This window comes from Rhinopithecus roxellana, chromosome 12 (assembly GCF_007565055.1).
Source record: "Rhinopithecus roxellana isolate Shanxi Qingling chromosome 12, ASM756505v1, whole genome shotgun sequence".
NCBI classification, from domain to species: domain Eukaryota; kingdom Metazoa; phylum Chordata; class Mammalia; order Primates; family Cercopithecidae; genus Rhinopithecus; species Rhinopithecus roxellana.
The window spans coordinates 9,560,559-9,575,105 of record NC_044560.1 but is presented as its reverse complement, the minus strand read 5'-3'; the positions used below and the strand labels follow the sequence as shown (position 1 = coordinate 9,575,105).

At 55.1% G+C, this 14,547-nt stretch overlaps 1 protein-coding gene across 1 annotated transcript; it reads left to right on the top strand.

Moving 5' to 3' along the window:
• Positions 1-9,459: 9,459 nt before the first annotated feature.
• CAMK2N1 (calcium/calmodulin dependent protein kinase II inhibitor 1) lies at positions 9,460-13,261 on the top strand. The gene is made up of 2 exons (XM_010364322.2): positions 9,460-10,521; positions 11,985-13,261. Exons 1-2 carry the CDS (start codon positions 10,356-10,358, stop codon positions 12,053-12,055), a joined length of 237 nt encoding a protein of 78 aa, XP_010362624.1. The 5' UTR covers positions 9,460-10,355; the 3' UTR covers positions 12,056-13,261.
• Positions 13,262-14,547: the final 1,286 nt, after the last annotated feature.

Below are 14,547 nucleotides of genomic sequence, written 5' to 3'. Positions count from 1 at the left end.
CTCACTATTTGCTAGGTACCCTGAGAAGTGCAGTACATAATGAACCCTTCCGGTCCTCATTTGAGAGGTATGGACGAATGTGTTTGTATTATTCTTAAACAAAAGGAAACAGGCCTAGAGAGGTCAAGTGTCTTGCCCAAGTGCACAAGAGGGATGGGACTTAAACCCAGGCAGTCTGACTCCAGAGCCCAAGCTCTTAACTACAGAGTGTACATGGAATGAATGAGTCAACCCATGAATGAAATAGTAGGTGTGGGCGAAACAATCCTGGAAGACTGCCTAGAGGAGCTGGTTTTTGGACCACAGATGAAAGTGATTGTAAGGAGTGAGGACAGCCCCCCTTTTAGGACCTGGGAGCCAGGATGAATGAATTGTACAGGAATAATGCTATGTCCAGTGACCTGTCCAGAGCTTTGAGGACTCCACCCAGGAAAGTCAGGGCAGTGGCACCGGATGGAGATAAATGGTCTTGACTGGGAGCCCACAGTTTGGCTTTCTCTCTGGTTCTGCTCCATTGCTGTGTGATCTTGATCAAGTGATTTAACCTCTCTGGGCCTTAGTTCTGTCTATGAAAGGAGCAAGCTGGATTAGAAGCTCTCCTCCGTTCAGCTCTATTTTGCTTGTCTATGAGATGCAGCATGGGTGAGGGACTAGGGAGGGCAGTCCTGGGGCTGGTCTGAGAGATGAGATGTGGTTCCTCTACAGGCTAGCTGGGTGCCGCAGCCTCCAGACCGTGCTCCCGGAAAGCCGGGTGCTCAGCACATTTTCTCTCTAATTAGATAGTGTTAACTGATCAATTTTGAATGAGATCAGTTTCCATGTGTGCTGTCCCGAATTGCTCCCTGAAGTGCTCATTAGTCACTTCCCCTGCAGCTGCCTTATTGTTTTCCAGATGCCAGCAAGGCACTTGGCATTTCCCTTCCCTGAGACTGGAGCACGTGAGGCTGAGCCAGTGCCACTGGTGTGGGGCAGGGGGCGCTGAGCCGGTCTGGGTGAGTACCCTCATCTCCCACTCTTAACCCTTAGTCCCTGCTGGAGCCATTGCTCCTCATTAGGGACCTCACGTCCACATTTTGTGACCACATGCTGCTGCTGCTGCCATTGGGCCGTGACTCAGGGGGGACACAGCTGAACTCAACAAACATTTATTAAGCACTTAGTGGGCCAGGCACCTTGCATCTGTAACCTGAATGCTCCCTAGGCCTGGGGCGGGGGTTCAAACGAGGTGATACTAATGCTAATGTCCAGATGACCATAATTGCAGGCTTCCATCCCCTCACGGTCTTCCCTAGCTATTAAAGGTATTCCTGCATTCCTAGTTATTGGGCTGTGCTCCACACGCGCTTGCAACAAATCGCTCATCTTCATTTCCTCATTTCCTTCCTTCCCCAGCCCCTCCTAATGCTGCAGTCTCCACAATGCCCTCCAGGTGGCGCTATGTCTCTATGGTCGAGGAGGACTTGGCGGACTTGGAGGACAAACTGAGGTTGTGCTTCCAAAGGCCTGTGCAATTTTCCCTTCCCCAAGGGGTGGGGAACAGGCCTTGGAAGTCAGCAGAATCTGAGGAGGACGCTGGCCTCCTGATCCCAGGGCCAACTGGGAACAGCCTGGATAGGGCGAAGCAGTCTCTTCAGTTTCAGGGAGCTGGCTGCAGATGTGAAAGTTTTGAGAAACCCAGAAAATTCAGGGGGACCAAAAATCCCACATTTTTCCCTCTGTAATTTCCCAGGCATTCACATCTTTAAATATACTAACCATAATTTCTTTAAACAAAAACGAGATATGCATAATGCATTGCATGTTCTTAAAATATGCAAATGACTTCACACTGGGAGAGGATGCTTGAAAAAAAATTGTATGGCACAGATTTTGATTTTTCTCCCCAGAAGATTTTCCTCCGTGGAGAAATTCTGCTTCTCCAGGCTGGCCAGCTCTCCTCACGGCCTTGTCCTTTCTCCTGTGCTTCCGGCTTCTCTCTCTGCCTCCTCACTTCCCCATCTTCTGCTTCCTCTCTTCCTCTGTCCTCTACTTTACTTGGAAGTTCTGCTTCTTGTCTGCCCAGTTTGTCTCCTGCCTCTGAGCCTGTGGAAGAGTTTCTTCCTCTGTGTGGGGATCTGTCTGCTTCTCTGAGGTTGTTTTTAGTCTCTTGGATTCTTTTTCTGCCACTCTCTGCGAGTCTCGTTTTCTTTTCTTTTTTTTTTTTTTTTTGAGACGGAGTCTCGCTCTGTCCCCCAGGCTGGAGTGCAGTGGCCGGATCTCAGCTCACTGCAAGCTCCGCCTTCCGTGTTCACGCCATTCTCCTGCCTTAGCCTCCCGGAGTAGCTGGGACTACAGGCGCCCGCTACCTCGCCCGGCTAGTTTTTTTTGTATTTTTTAGTAGAGACGGGGTTTCACCGTGTTAGCCAGGATGGTCTCGATCTCCTGACCTCATGATCCGCCCGTCTCGGCCTCCCAAAGTGCTGGGATTACAGGCTTGAGCCACCGTGCCCGGCCATCGTTTTCATCTGTCCCTAGCACCTGCCTCCCCGATCAGATTGTCCTCTGCCATGTCCAGCCCAGGGCCTGACAGGGCTGGATGGGGAGGGCTTCTGTGACCACGCATCGGTGGCTCTGTAGTACCCTATTTTCCCTATTACGTAGGAAGTCGCTTCCTAGGAAGAAGAGACCTTTTTCTCCTCCCCTGAAGGCTGTAGGAGGCTCTGGGCTGTGGGACTCACTGCTGGAGCTGTCCCTTGCTCTCACCTTAATGCCTCATTTGAGCCACACAATCTCCCTTTGAGGCTGATCTTGTCCCCCTCATTTTATGGCACAGAGGCATTCTGGCTCAGAGAGTGGAGTAACTGCCTCAAGATCACACAGGTTGGAGGGCGTGGAGCTGGGATTGAACCCAGGCTTCTGGGTCTACCCTCATTTAACAGGCTTTTCCTGGGATTCAGTGAGCAGGGTGCTGCATTGGTTCTTGGGAGACCTGGTCTCAGTGCTGGTGACTCTGTCTACAGTTGAGCAGCTCATCTTCCTTATGTGGGACTCACTTTTCCCACCACACAGAGGGAAAGTATCCCTGCTGTGTCCTGCCCACTTTACAGGGCTATCATGGACATTAAATACCTCACGTTCATCGGGTGCGAAAGTGCCTGAATGCAGTGCTTGGGAACTGAGGGTCCAGAGACCTGCACAGCCAGGCTTCTCGGTGGGATCCTGGGCTCAGCAGTGAGGGGCCGCATCCCTCTGATCAGAATGGAGCCATCACAAGTCTGACCCAGATCTGGGGGCCTCCTCAGTCAGTCCTGGCTCCTCTTAGCTGAAGGAGTAAAAAGCTCTTCTGTCGTCACAGAACACTGGTGGGGAATCCTGTAAAGCCACTTGAGGATCCAGCCCTGACTTTTTCATGAGGGGTCTTTGAGGTTCAGCGATCCCCTGGAAATTGTTTACGCAATGTTCTGCCTCTGGGAAAGAGAATTGTGTCTTTCATCAGATTCCGGAAGGGGTCCTCAGCCTGTGAGAGCTTTGGACTCTAATCTACGCCCACTCTGTTTCCATAGCTAGGCTGAGGTGTAGGGACTAGAAGAGGTTTGCCGGGCTTTCCTGGCCCCAGGCCTGCTCAGGGAGGCAGCGCCACCCAACAGTGGCGAGCCTGGCCTCTGGCGTCCAACCTGCTGCCTTCCATTGGTTGTGTGGTTTTGGGCTAATCTGTGAACTTTTCTGGCCTCGAAGCCCTCCTTCGTGGTATAGATGTGACAGTCACAAGCCACCTTCTATGGCAAGCTCTCAGTAATGACTGGGAGTGGGTATTGAATTTGGGATCAGTGGGCAGTGGCTGCCCCTTCTGAACTGGGGTGGGGTCAGCTCCTCCTTAGCCCCCTTTAGTAGCCACAGTTTGGCTCAGTTCATTGCTCTGCTGAAGTCAGGGGCTGCTTAGTTAGGGGGACTTCTAGCCTCTTGGGACCCCTGGGCAGAAGAAACCTGGTAGGCCATCTGACGTTTTCAGAGCCTGGACTTTGGAGCCAGGCCATGTTTCCAAACCTCCTGAGCCTCAGTTTCACCATCTGTCCATTGGGGCTAAAGTCGTACCTGCCCTTGCCTGCCCCCCAGGGTCTTGAGGATACACTCCTGTGGTTGTAAAAGTCTGATTGTGCCAGGTCTGTCTGCTGTTTTCTCCTCCCTGTCCTGGCTTGAGAGGCAGCGAGAGTTTTCCAGGGCGCCTGGAGCCCCAGCACCTCCCACCAGTTTGGTCTGGGCTGGGAGTTGTAGACAGAATTTCTCCCTCAGAGCTCCAAGCCCAGAGTCCCCTGCCCGGCCCCACGCCCTTGGTCCTCACCCAGTCCTCATGCACTGCTGATAGAGAATGATGGGGATGGAGGGGGCGGACAGGCAGGGGGCAGCATCGGGCACCTGGGTGGCCTACCCCCTCCCATCCCTGGTGAGGCTTGGCTCTTAAACCCCTCCAAGCTCTCCTCATGGTTTTTTACAATTTCCTGAAGAGCCCATGAGACTCTCATTCTGTGGGTTGTTGGTGCAATAAAAACTTTAAACAATGACCCTGTGATCTTTGTATTTTATTTTAAAGAAACATCCCAAACTTCATTGTCAGAAAAAATGAGCTTTTATTTTGTGACTGATTGCTCATTGCTGGAATTTCCCTCCCTTTTGTGACTCCAAGTGTGCCACATGTCGTGTCAGGGTAGCAGGAATGTGAAATGTAGTGGGGAAACCTGTGTTTTACCGTTCCCTGGCTGGGCCTCAGTTTCCCCAGCTGTCATGTGAGGAGTTAGACTAGATGAGCTCTAGGGGTGGTTTCACACCGAGCCTGGCAGGGCTTTGGGTGCTCTTTGGAGACTGTTGGAGACCAGCTGGGGGATGGAGAGCCCAGAAGGTGGAGTTCCAACCCCTGTGACCCCATCAGCTTACCCTTTGTCTAAGTTTCATCTACTGAATTTCCTTGTAAGATATTATTTGGAGAAGGGGTCTTAGTGATTAGACAGACAAATAAGTTAACACCCTTTGAGTTGTATTGGGGACAGGGTTGTGTCTGCCACAGAAGTCCTCAACAAGTGTTTGCTGAATGAATGAATTCTTCTCTTAACATTCCTTGATTCTGGATCTAAGCCACCTCCAGCCAGTCCGTGTGCTTGTCTCTCACTGTGCGTGTGTGTGTGTGTGTGTGTGTGGTCACGAGGTGGGGAGGGGGGCAGAGGCCCTGCCTTTCAAGGAGGGTAGGGAAGGGAAGTTGCTGCAACCCAGGCTCCAGTCACTGAGCTGAGAGGGTTAGTGGGGACTTGGGTTTTTATCCACCTCTGGCTCAGAGTGGTGATTCCCTGCTGGGTGGTCACTTAACCTCTCCCGAGGTGACCAGCTGGCTATTGACAGGGCATTGTCCCCTGGCCTCTCTTCCTGACTGTCTAGGGTCTGAGCCGACCCTGGCAAACCTCAGCATTCCCAGCACCCCTTCTCCACAGGACCCTGGGCTTGGCCTGCCCTCCAGTGCCCAGGGAAGGAATGGACCCCAGAAGGCAGGCACAGAGGCCTGGACTGGGCTGTACCACAGCCACGTTCTTCCCTACGTCTTGCCATCACTGTCTGATGTCGCTGCCTGTGCCTCAGCTTCCCTGTCTGGATTGGAGGGAGAAGACTAGATCAAGGGGAAACTGATGTGTGCTGAGCCTCTCTTCTGTGCTGGGCGCTGCTGGGGCTGACCTTCCCCTTTCTTATCCCACCTGCTTGAGTGTGGGGCTTGGTGCCCAGTCTGGACTATCAAATACGTATTTTCAATCCTGGAATGTCTGTGCTGAAAGGCCCCATGGAAATGGCCTGGTCCTGTGGTTCTTATTTCTAGAGTCCCAGGGTTTGCTGAAGGAGTTTCAGATGAAGTTTCAGGGGGAGGTTGGAGTAAGGCCCTGGGACGCCCCCCACTTTGCTTCAATCGGGTTTTATCTACTTTGGATTTGGGAAAACTGGTTTTGCCACTGAAAAGATGTGATCTTCTCCAGGTTTCCCATTGGGTGATATAGAGTCAGAGGCAGGTTTTTCAAAGCCACAAAGAGAGCCCATAGCAAATAATAACAACCACCTTTATTGAGGACGGACTCTGTGCTAGGCATGGTGTGTGTATGCTCTCTTTCCCCCAATAACCACAAAGTAATAATGATTCTTATGCCCATTTGACAGATGAAAAAACTTAGGCACAGAGAGTGAAAGGATCACAGACCTAGGAAATGACAGAGCAGGGCTTTGAACTTTTTTTTTTTTTTTTTTGAGATGGCGTCTCACTGTGTTGCCCATGCTGGGATGCAGTGCAATCATGGCTCACTGCAGCCTCAACATCCCTGGCTCAAACAATCCTCCCCGATCAGCCTTCAAAGTAGGTGAGACCACAAGCGTGCCCCACCATGTCCATTCATTTTTAAATTTTTTGTAGAGATGAGGGTCTTGGCCGGGCACGGTGGCTCAAGCCTGTAATCCCAGCACTTTGGGAGGCCGAGACGGGCGGATCACGAGGTCAGGAGATCGAGACCATCCTGGCTAACACTGTGAAACCCCATCTCTACTAAAAAATACAAAAAACTAGCCGGGCGAGGTGGCGGGCGCCTGTAGTCCCAGCTACTCGGGAGGCTGAGGCAGGAGAATGGCGTGAACCCGGGAGGCAGAGCTTGCAGTGAGCTGAGATCTGGCCACTGCACTCCAGCCCGGGCGACAGAGTGAGACTCCGTCTCAAAAAAAAAAAAAAAAAAAAAAAAAAAAGAGATGAGGGTCTTGCTATGTTGCCCAGGCTGGTCTCAAACTCCTAGACTCAAGCGATCCGACTGCCTCAGCCTCCCAAAGTAGGAGGGATTATAGGTGTGAGCCACCGTGCCCAACCAGGGCTTTGAACTTGACTGCCTCAGTGGGCTCTTCATCCTAGACTACTGCCCCAGACCATGTACTGTCAGGCTTCCTTGTGGGGAGGTGGGGAGAGAAGCCTTCATTCCTGCCTCATTAGGTTCCGTCACCTGGGTCTGGCCTCTTCAACACAGCTCTGGGCCTCTGGTTCAGAGCCAACCTCTTGGCTTCCGAAGCTTGGCGATTAATGAGCGAATAGTCATGGAGATGCTTTTCAAGCTGTCAAGTACCATGTGCTGGGAGGCGCATGTGCTTCCTGAAGAGGGTGGGTGCTGAGTTGGGAAAGTGGGATGCTGTCACCTTTAACCTTATTTGGAACAAGGCAAGGTAAACATAAAAACAGATGGGGTGGAAAAGGGACTTCTCTTCTTGCTCTCACTTGCTGTGCGTGCAGGGATTCGTCAGCCCTCACTGAGTCTTTCTGCTTACCTTCTGTGCAGTGGGACTGTCGTAGGTGCTCAGCGTGTAAATTGCTTTGTGCTTCTCAGCAGCAAGGAAGGAGCCAGGTGGATGTGAGAGAAATGGGGTGGTCCCAGCCCTGCACTGCAGGGAGTCCCCTACGGAATCAGGGCTGGCCACAGTGGCTTCTCCTGGCTCTATCGCTAGGCTGTGACCTTGGGCAAGTCACTTATCCTCTTTCTGCTATGTCAGTTAAACAGGGATGCAACGTCTCCTCTTTCTACCTCAAAAGGTATTTATTTTGAGAAGCAAGGTCAATAATAGATGTGAAAATGCTTTGGGGGAAAATAAGAAAGCAGGAGACAAATGTCAGTGCTTCTTGGAACTTTATCATCCTGCTTGTTATGCTCTTGTTTTCTCTGTTAGCACTTGGCCTTGGCGCTAACCTCAAAGCAGGCAAAAATGAATGAAGCCCTAATGAATGAACCAGGTGGCTTGTGGAGAGGAACAAGGTCAGTCTGGGGACCTGAGGCTTCTGTCATAGACAAGCTGTGGGATTTGGGGTTAGCCCCTGGCCCTCTGGGCTTCTGTTTCCCCATATGGAAATGAGGGATAGGCCCCGCTCATCTCTAAGGATTCTCCCAGCTCCTGTGGTCCTGAAATGGAAGCTAATGAAGTGCTATTGTTCTTTCTCACTCATTAAGTCATCTCTCAAAAGTCTATTGCACATCCACTCTCAGCCAGGCATCAGAGCCTGATTTTATTTTTGTTTTCATAACTGTCCTTCAGGGTACACAGGTAGTAGCTAGCCATATACCCATTGGACAGCTGAGACCATGGAAGCTCAGAGAAGGGAGATGACCCGCTCAGGGTCACACAGTCAGCAAACCACGGGGTTGGGATTCAAACCCAGACCTAAATCCAAGGGACATGTTTATTCCACCTGCCACATAGCTTCAGTCTCCGTTTTCTCTGCTCCCTTCCTCCTCCCCGCATGGGATCTGGCTTCCCGAGGCCAGCCAATCCTTTTACACAGTTTGGAGAGGGGGCTGGACTGACTCCCCCCTCCACCAGATGTTATACCAGGAAAAAACCTCCCCCTTCTGCCTCCAGCTCCCACCCACCAGAGTTCTAGATGGGAGGGGAGAGCTCCTTTCACTGTTGATGGGACCCCTTGCAGGGCAGCAGGATGAGCCAGGTGAGACACACCTGGGCCACCTGGATGTGTTTCCCAGCCCTGCCTCCAGCAGCTGGCATGACCTTGGGGTCATTGCCCCTCCCCGTGGTCAGGCGGCTCTGCTAAGTAAAGGTCTCCAGCGGAGGGCAGGTGCTGTTGGCTCCGGCGAGGATAATGAGCGCTCCTCATGCACCTTGCCCCCTCGGCGTTACCATCTGCTTGGCAGATGCGCCTCCCAGGCCTCTGGGGCTGCCCCAGTCTCCCTCCCGGCATCGAGAAGCCCGCTCCTCATCTCAGAGGCCGTAGTCTCTCCACAGGGCGCAAGGCTGTTGCTGGAAGGGAGGCCCCCGAGGGCAGAGGGCGGCAGGCCCGGGACGTCCCCAGAGGAGGCAGAGGACGCCGGGAGCCAGGCATCCCGGGCGAGCCCGGCGTAATGAGGCGCTCCCTTCTCCTGCGGGAGGCGGGGCTGCCCCTTCTCTCTCCCCCTCCCCCTCCTGGAGGCCCCGCGGGAGCCGGAGTCCAGCGCCGTTGGGCGGGGGCGGTGGGGAGTGAGGCCTTCCAGGTCGGACTGAGCCAGGGCGGGAGGAGAGTGTGAGGCCCCAGTGGCTGGGCCCTCAGGGTCTGAATTGGGGAGCAAGTGCGGTGGGGAGGAGGGGCTCCCCGGTTTGCAGCTGGCGGGGGAGGCTGTGTTCGCTGGTCGCCCTGGAGCCCTCCGATCTTTGCCCCGCAGCATCTGCCCCCAGGGAGGTCAGCATGCTTCCGCCCTTCCCCGCGTGTGCGTCGTCGGTCCGCTCCCCTTCCGGCTCCCGGAACCCCCACTCCCCCCGAGGTCCCCTCAGGATGCCGAGCCGGTTGCGGGGCGGGCGCGCACCAGCTCCGGGCCCAGTAAACACCCGCGAGCGGGACGGCGGGGGCTGGGGGCGGGGGCAGGAAGCTAGCGGCGGCCCGGGCCGGCCGGCGCGGCCCCGTGACGTCGCTCCGCTCGCAGGGATCTCTCCCCGGGGCCCGCGGGTCCCCTCCTCCCCGCCTCCTCCCGCCCTCCTCCCCGCGCCTCGCCTCGGCGCCGCGGCCGGCATTTCTCCTCGCAGCTCGCTGCCTCCTCTATCCCTGCCTCCCTCTCCCCCCTCTGTCTTTCTCCCTTCCTTCCCTCTCCGACCCTCTTCCTCTCCCTCCCGATCCTTTCCCTCCTCCTCTCATCTTTCCCCTGTCTCTCCGTTCTAGCTCGTCCCCCACCACCTTTTCTTCTTTCTCCTCCTCTCCTTCCTCTCCCCCTCTCCTCTGTCTCCTTCCACCGTTTCCCCTGCCTCCCAGTCTTTCAGTCCCTGTTTTTCTCCCCGTCTCCCTCTCGGTTTCTCTCCCCCACCCTCCCTCCGGGTTTCCTCCCCCGGTGCCCTCCCTCCTCTCTCCCTCCCCTCCCCCTCCGCCCCTCGCAGCCCCGCGGCTCGCAGCTCCCAGTCTGCCTCCCCGAACCGGCGCCGCCGCCCGCACTCGCCGCAGGACCGGCCCGCCCGGCTCCCGGGGTGCACCCTCCTCGGTCCCGCGCCCTCCGGGCTCGCAGGGACGCCTCCTCCCTCCCGGCTCGCGGCCCCGCCCGGCCCGGCCCCCGCCCAGAGCCCCAGCGCGCCGAGGATGTGAGTCCTGCTCGCCTCTGGCGGAGCAGCAGCCACTCGCGCGCGGAGCCGGAGCGCAGCGCAGCGCAGCCGCGGGCGCTCTCCGGGCCGCTAGCGCGGGTGCCGCGCTCTTGCCCTAGCGGCGTCCCCCGGCCTCTCGCCGGCGCCACTGCCGCAGCAGCCCGCGGGCCGTCCCCGGCCGGCCGCCCCCGGCCCCAGCGCCGCTGACCCTGTCCGCCGCGGGCGGGGACGCGGGCGGAGGAGGCGCCGCGGCGGAGCCCCCGGACGCGACCATGTCGGAGGTGCTGCCCTACGGCGACGAGAAGCTGAGCCCCTACGGCGACGGCGGCGACGTGGGCCAGATCTTCTCCTGCCGCCTGCAGGACACCAACAACTTCTTCGGCGCCGGGCAGAACAAGCGGCCGCCCAAGCTGGGCCAGATCGGCAGGAGCAAGCGGGGTGAGTTCGCGGCCCCCTTCCCTGACATCCCCTTTTTCCCGCGCGGCGGCCTGAACACGGGTTTCGGAGGTCTCCCACCCGCTGGAGCCGGTTCAGACCCGACGGAATCTCCTCCTGCAGAATTGGGGGATCCCGCACTGCGGGTCCGGCTGAAGCGGGTCCCAGGAACACGTCCTCCTAAGCCCGATCCCTGGCTGGGTCACCCCGGGGGCGTGGCGGCTTCTAGCTGCAGCTGGGGGTCCCCACCCCCGGCAAAGTTTGCTTTTTGATTTGCGCCCCCAACCCCCGCCTTTTGCGCAGTGTAGTCGCAGCAGCGCTCGTTCCACAGCCCTGGGGGGAGGGGGTCCCAGGGTCCCCCAGGGGACGGCGTGGGGACCTGCGTGGGGAGGATCCCATTCCTGCAGGGAAGGCTAGGGCGTTCGGGTCTCACGGGGTTTTCATTGTTACTTGGCCTGGGAGGGGGTTTGCCAGGCCTGGGCGATCCGCGCGAGAGCTGGAAAAGCCCCAGAGAGGCGGAGAGGCAGAGAGGCTCCGAGGGAGCTCCAGAGGCGCGGGGACAATGAGGGGGACCGACGGCTGCCAAGAGAGACTGAGACGCAGGGATGGAGGGGAGGGGGTACGCGGGAGACGGAGGGTGGCAGAAACCGAGACAAAGCTCTCGAGAGGGGAGCTGGAACGGGAGAGACAGAGCCGAGGACGCACGTATGGGGAGAACGGAGAAGCCGCCGAAACAATAAGGGCGACCGACGCCTTAGACAGGGAGACCCAGAGACCTCGATCGGCGGCTGTCGCGCCGAGGGACTGATGGAGGGACTGAGAAAGACGAGGCTAGGTCGAGACGGTGAAAGAGGCGGAAGTTACCGCGAGTGTCCCTGCCGCAGCGGGGAGCGCGGGCGGCGGAGTCCATCGGCCCGCGATTTGGAGAGGGCGCTCAGGAGGGGGCTCCCGCCCAGGCTAGGCCCTAACTCCCACCCGCTGCGCGTCGTGGGAACCGGCTTTGGCGGCCCCTCCTGGCTCCGCGCATCTCCACACCTAGCCTTGCCCACCGGAGCTGCGCTCGGGACTCCCCGGGGGTCCCGAGACCCAAAGACTTTGGCGCCCTCTCCTATCACAGCTCCAGACATTTCTGTCTAAATTAGTACACCTGGTGCTGGGAGGACTCGGCCAGTGCGCGCCCCGGCTGCAGCAGGAGCGGCTGGGTTGGCGCCCTCTCTGTTTCCTTTTCCCAGAATGGAGCTGGGACGCAGGCTGGAGGATAGGGGATGGTGGGGTGGTTCAGAGGAAAGCAGGGAAGGGACTCCTGGCAGGGGCGGAGGAGGATGGAGCTGTTTCACCGCGCAGTGAGCCCTGCTCCCTCGCCCTCTCCTCTCCCGACCTCCCTACTCTGGGCAAAACGGGAAATGTCAGAGACCTCTGGCTAGGCCCAAGCGCGCTCACCTCTCTTTTCCCCCCTTTTTTTGCAGTTGTTATTGAAGATGATAGGATTGATGACGTGCTGAAAAATATGACCGACAAGGCACCTCCTGGTGTCTAACTCCCCCAAAGACAATGAGTTAAGGGAGAGAATAAGAACGGCGATAACAGTTATTGGCAAAAAGCATGAAAACAGAAAGCACTTTGAAATTTATTACTAGCTTGCTACCCACGATGAAATCAACAACCTGTATCTGGTATCAGGCCGGGAGACAGATGAGGCGTGAGAAGGAGGAGGAGGAGGAGGCTCTGGGCTTCTCTGCAAAAATAAAAATAAATACATAAATAAAATTTTAAAAATAATAAAAAATCACTATATACACACATATAAAGAAATAAAAAAGAAGTCTCAGTTGCAGCTATTTGTCAAAATCAATATCCATTTCTTTTTATATACGGTGAATATTGCGCAATTATAGATCTGGATTTTGAACCACTTAATGAAGCGGCAACACCAGGTATTTTGAGGTGTTGGCATTCTTCGCTGATTTGGCTGTTCCCAATGTTTACATATATGTTGTTATCCTTGGATGTACAAAAAATTCAGAAAATGATCTCTGTAGATATTCTGTTTTATTTTGGTCATCTTTAGAAGTTATCAGGAATGTGTTTAAAACAAGAAGAGAACTTTTCTAAGGAATGATACATAGAAAAGATCCTTGTTTTATTTTAAAATGAGTTGTAAAGCTTGTGTTTCTTTGTTGCTGCAAGCTATGTGCCCAAGTTAATGCAAATGGACACATTTTTTATGTCAGAAACACACACACACACACACACACACACACGCACACACGCACACACGAAAAACAAAGAAAAAAATGCTTGAGCTTTTTCTAACCTCCCCTTGCAGTCTGTTGTGTGAGCAGCCTGTTTATTTCTCTAATATTATGTCAGTTTATTCTCTTTAATGGACTGTAAAAAAATGTAATCACAAGAGTGCCAAATATCTTGAAATGCCAAAAGGCATTTTAGTTTCTTTTCTCTGTGCTCTGAGTCCACGTACAGGAATGCTTGGAGTGTCTTTTCTGTTATTTATAGGGATTCTCTTAAGGCACACCAGCTGCCTGTTTTGCATGGTATTTGCAAAAATGCCTCTTGCGTGAGGAAATCTTTTACCATTTTTTGTTTGCAACTTTGGACCTCAAGAGGTTGCCCTTCCCTTCCCCGTTCCCTCTTTTCTTAATTCAATATTCTGTATGTTGCACCTTGAACCAGCACACAGGGCTATTTCTCCAATGTACAATAAAAGAATTGTTCCTGTGTCTCACTCCTCTCTTTCCTCTGTTTTGGCTAGGGGGTGAGGTGGGGTGGGGGGACATGACTTGCTGTTTGTGGGCTGGCTGCAGACAGGAAGGAGGGATGGTGGCTTTGGTCTGTGAGGCAAAATGGCAATGTTGGGGGCCCCTATGGGTGGGCTCAGATGAGAGGAAAGATGGGCTGGACTGGCAAGGCCATCCCCCTAAGGTGAATTTATTCCATTTTGGATTTGCAGTTTGAGCTCTCACTGCATCCCTGAGATTTCTGCCATCTCTGGTGGGGTGAGGGGAGAAAGGGATACTGTGCAGGGAAGCAGCCAATCTTGTTAAGAGCGACTTTGCAGGCTGGCAGAGTTGGATGCAAGTCCCAGCTCCCCGACTTCCTAGGTCTTTGGACTTGAGCCTGAACTTCTTTAAGCCTCAATTTCCTAATCTGTAAAGTGAGGATAATTCAGCCCCTGCCTCATAGGGTTATTAGGAGGATGAACACAATGCCAGCATGTGGGAACACTCAGTATCACATTTCATACTTCACCAAGGGCCCCCTGTCCTCAGAGGCAGGGCTGAAGAGGAGTTGTGTTCTCTGCATCTTCACCTTCCGGGGCTCACAGATCGAGGGATGCGCTGCTCCTGGGGGTGCACGGCCTGAGAGATCTCAGGCATCTGCACTTACCAGCCTTCCTCTAATCATCAGTTAGGAAGGCTTGATAGGTAGACAAATGTCAGCCCCTTGTTAGGCTTGGGGGAGCAGGGCCCCGGGGGAGGAGGGTTTGGGAGAAGGATTTTGGCTGAAGAAAAACTGGGAGAGGTTTTTTTCTCCTGGGCTATCACACACCCAGAAGTGCTGGGAGGTTTTAATGTGTTTGTGGGAAAGCTGTCAGCCAGGCGTCACAACACAGCTCACGGTGACAAGAGCCTACGTGTGACTCAGACATCAGGTAAGAGGCTAGGGGAGGGGGGGTGGGCAGGAGCAAGAGGGGCTCCAGAGGGCCCAGAGGGGGTGATGTCTCAACCTCCTTCCCAGGCAGTGGAGGCCCAAGGGCTCAGGAGGTCCCAGCAGAGAGCTCTCCATGCAAGCAGTTATTATTGGGAGCGGTGAGCAAGCTGGGGCTGGTGGGGCCAGCAGGAGTGCGAATGCCAGATTAATTTTCCCAGGTGCCTGACCCTCCAGAACCTGTTCTCCTCCCTGCTCACCCGGGAACTCCCAGCACCTCGGAGCTGATGGGTACCATGGAGCTCAGCCATCCCCTGTGCTTTCCCTCTGATAGACTGAGGGGGACAAGGCATCAATCTGCCG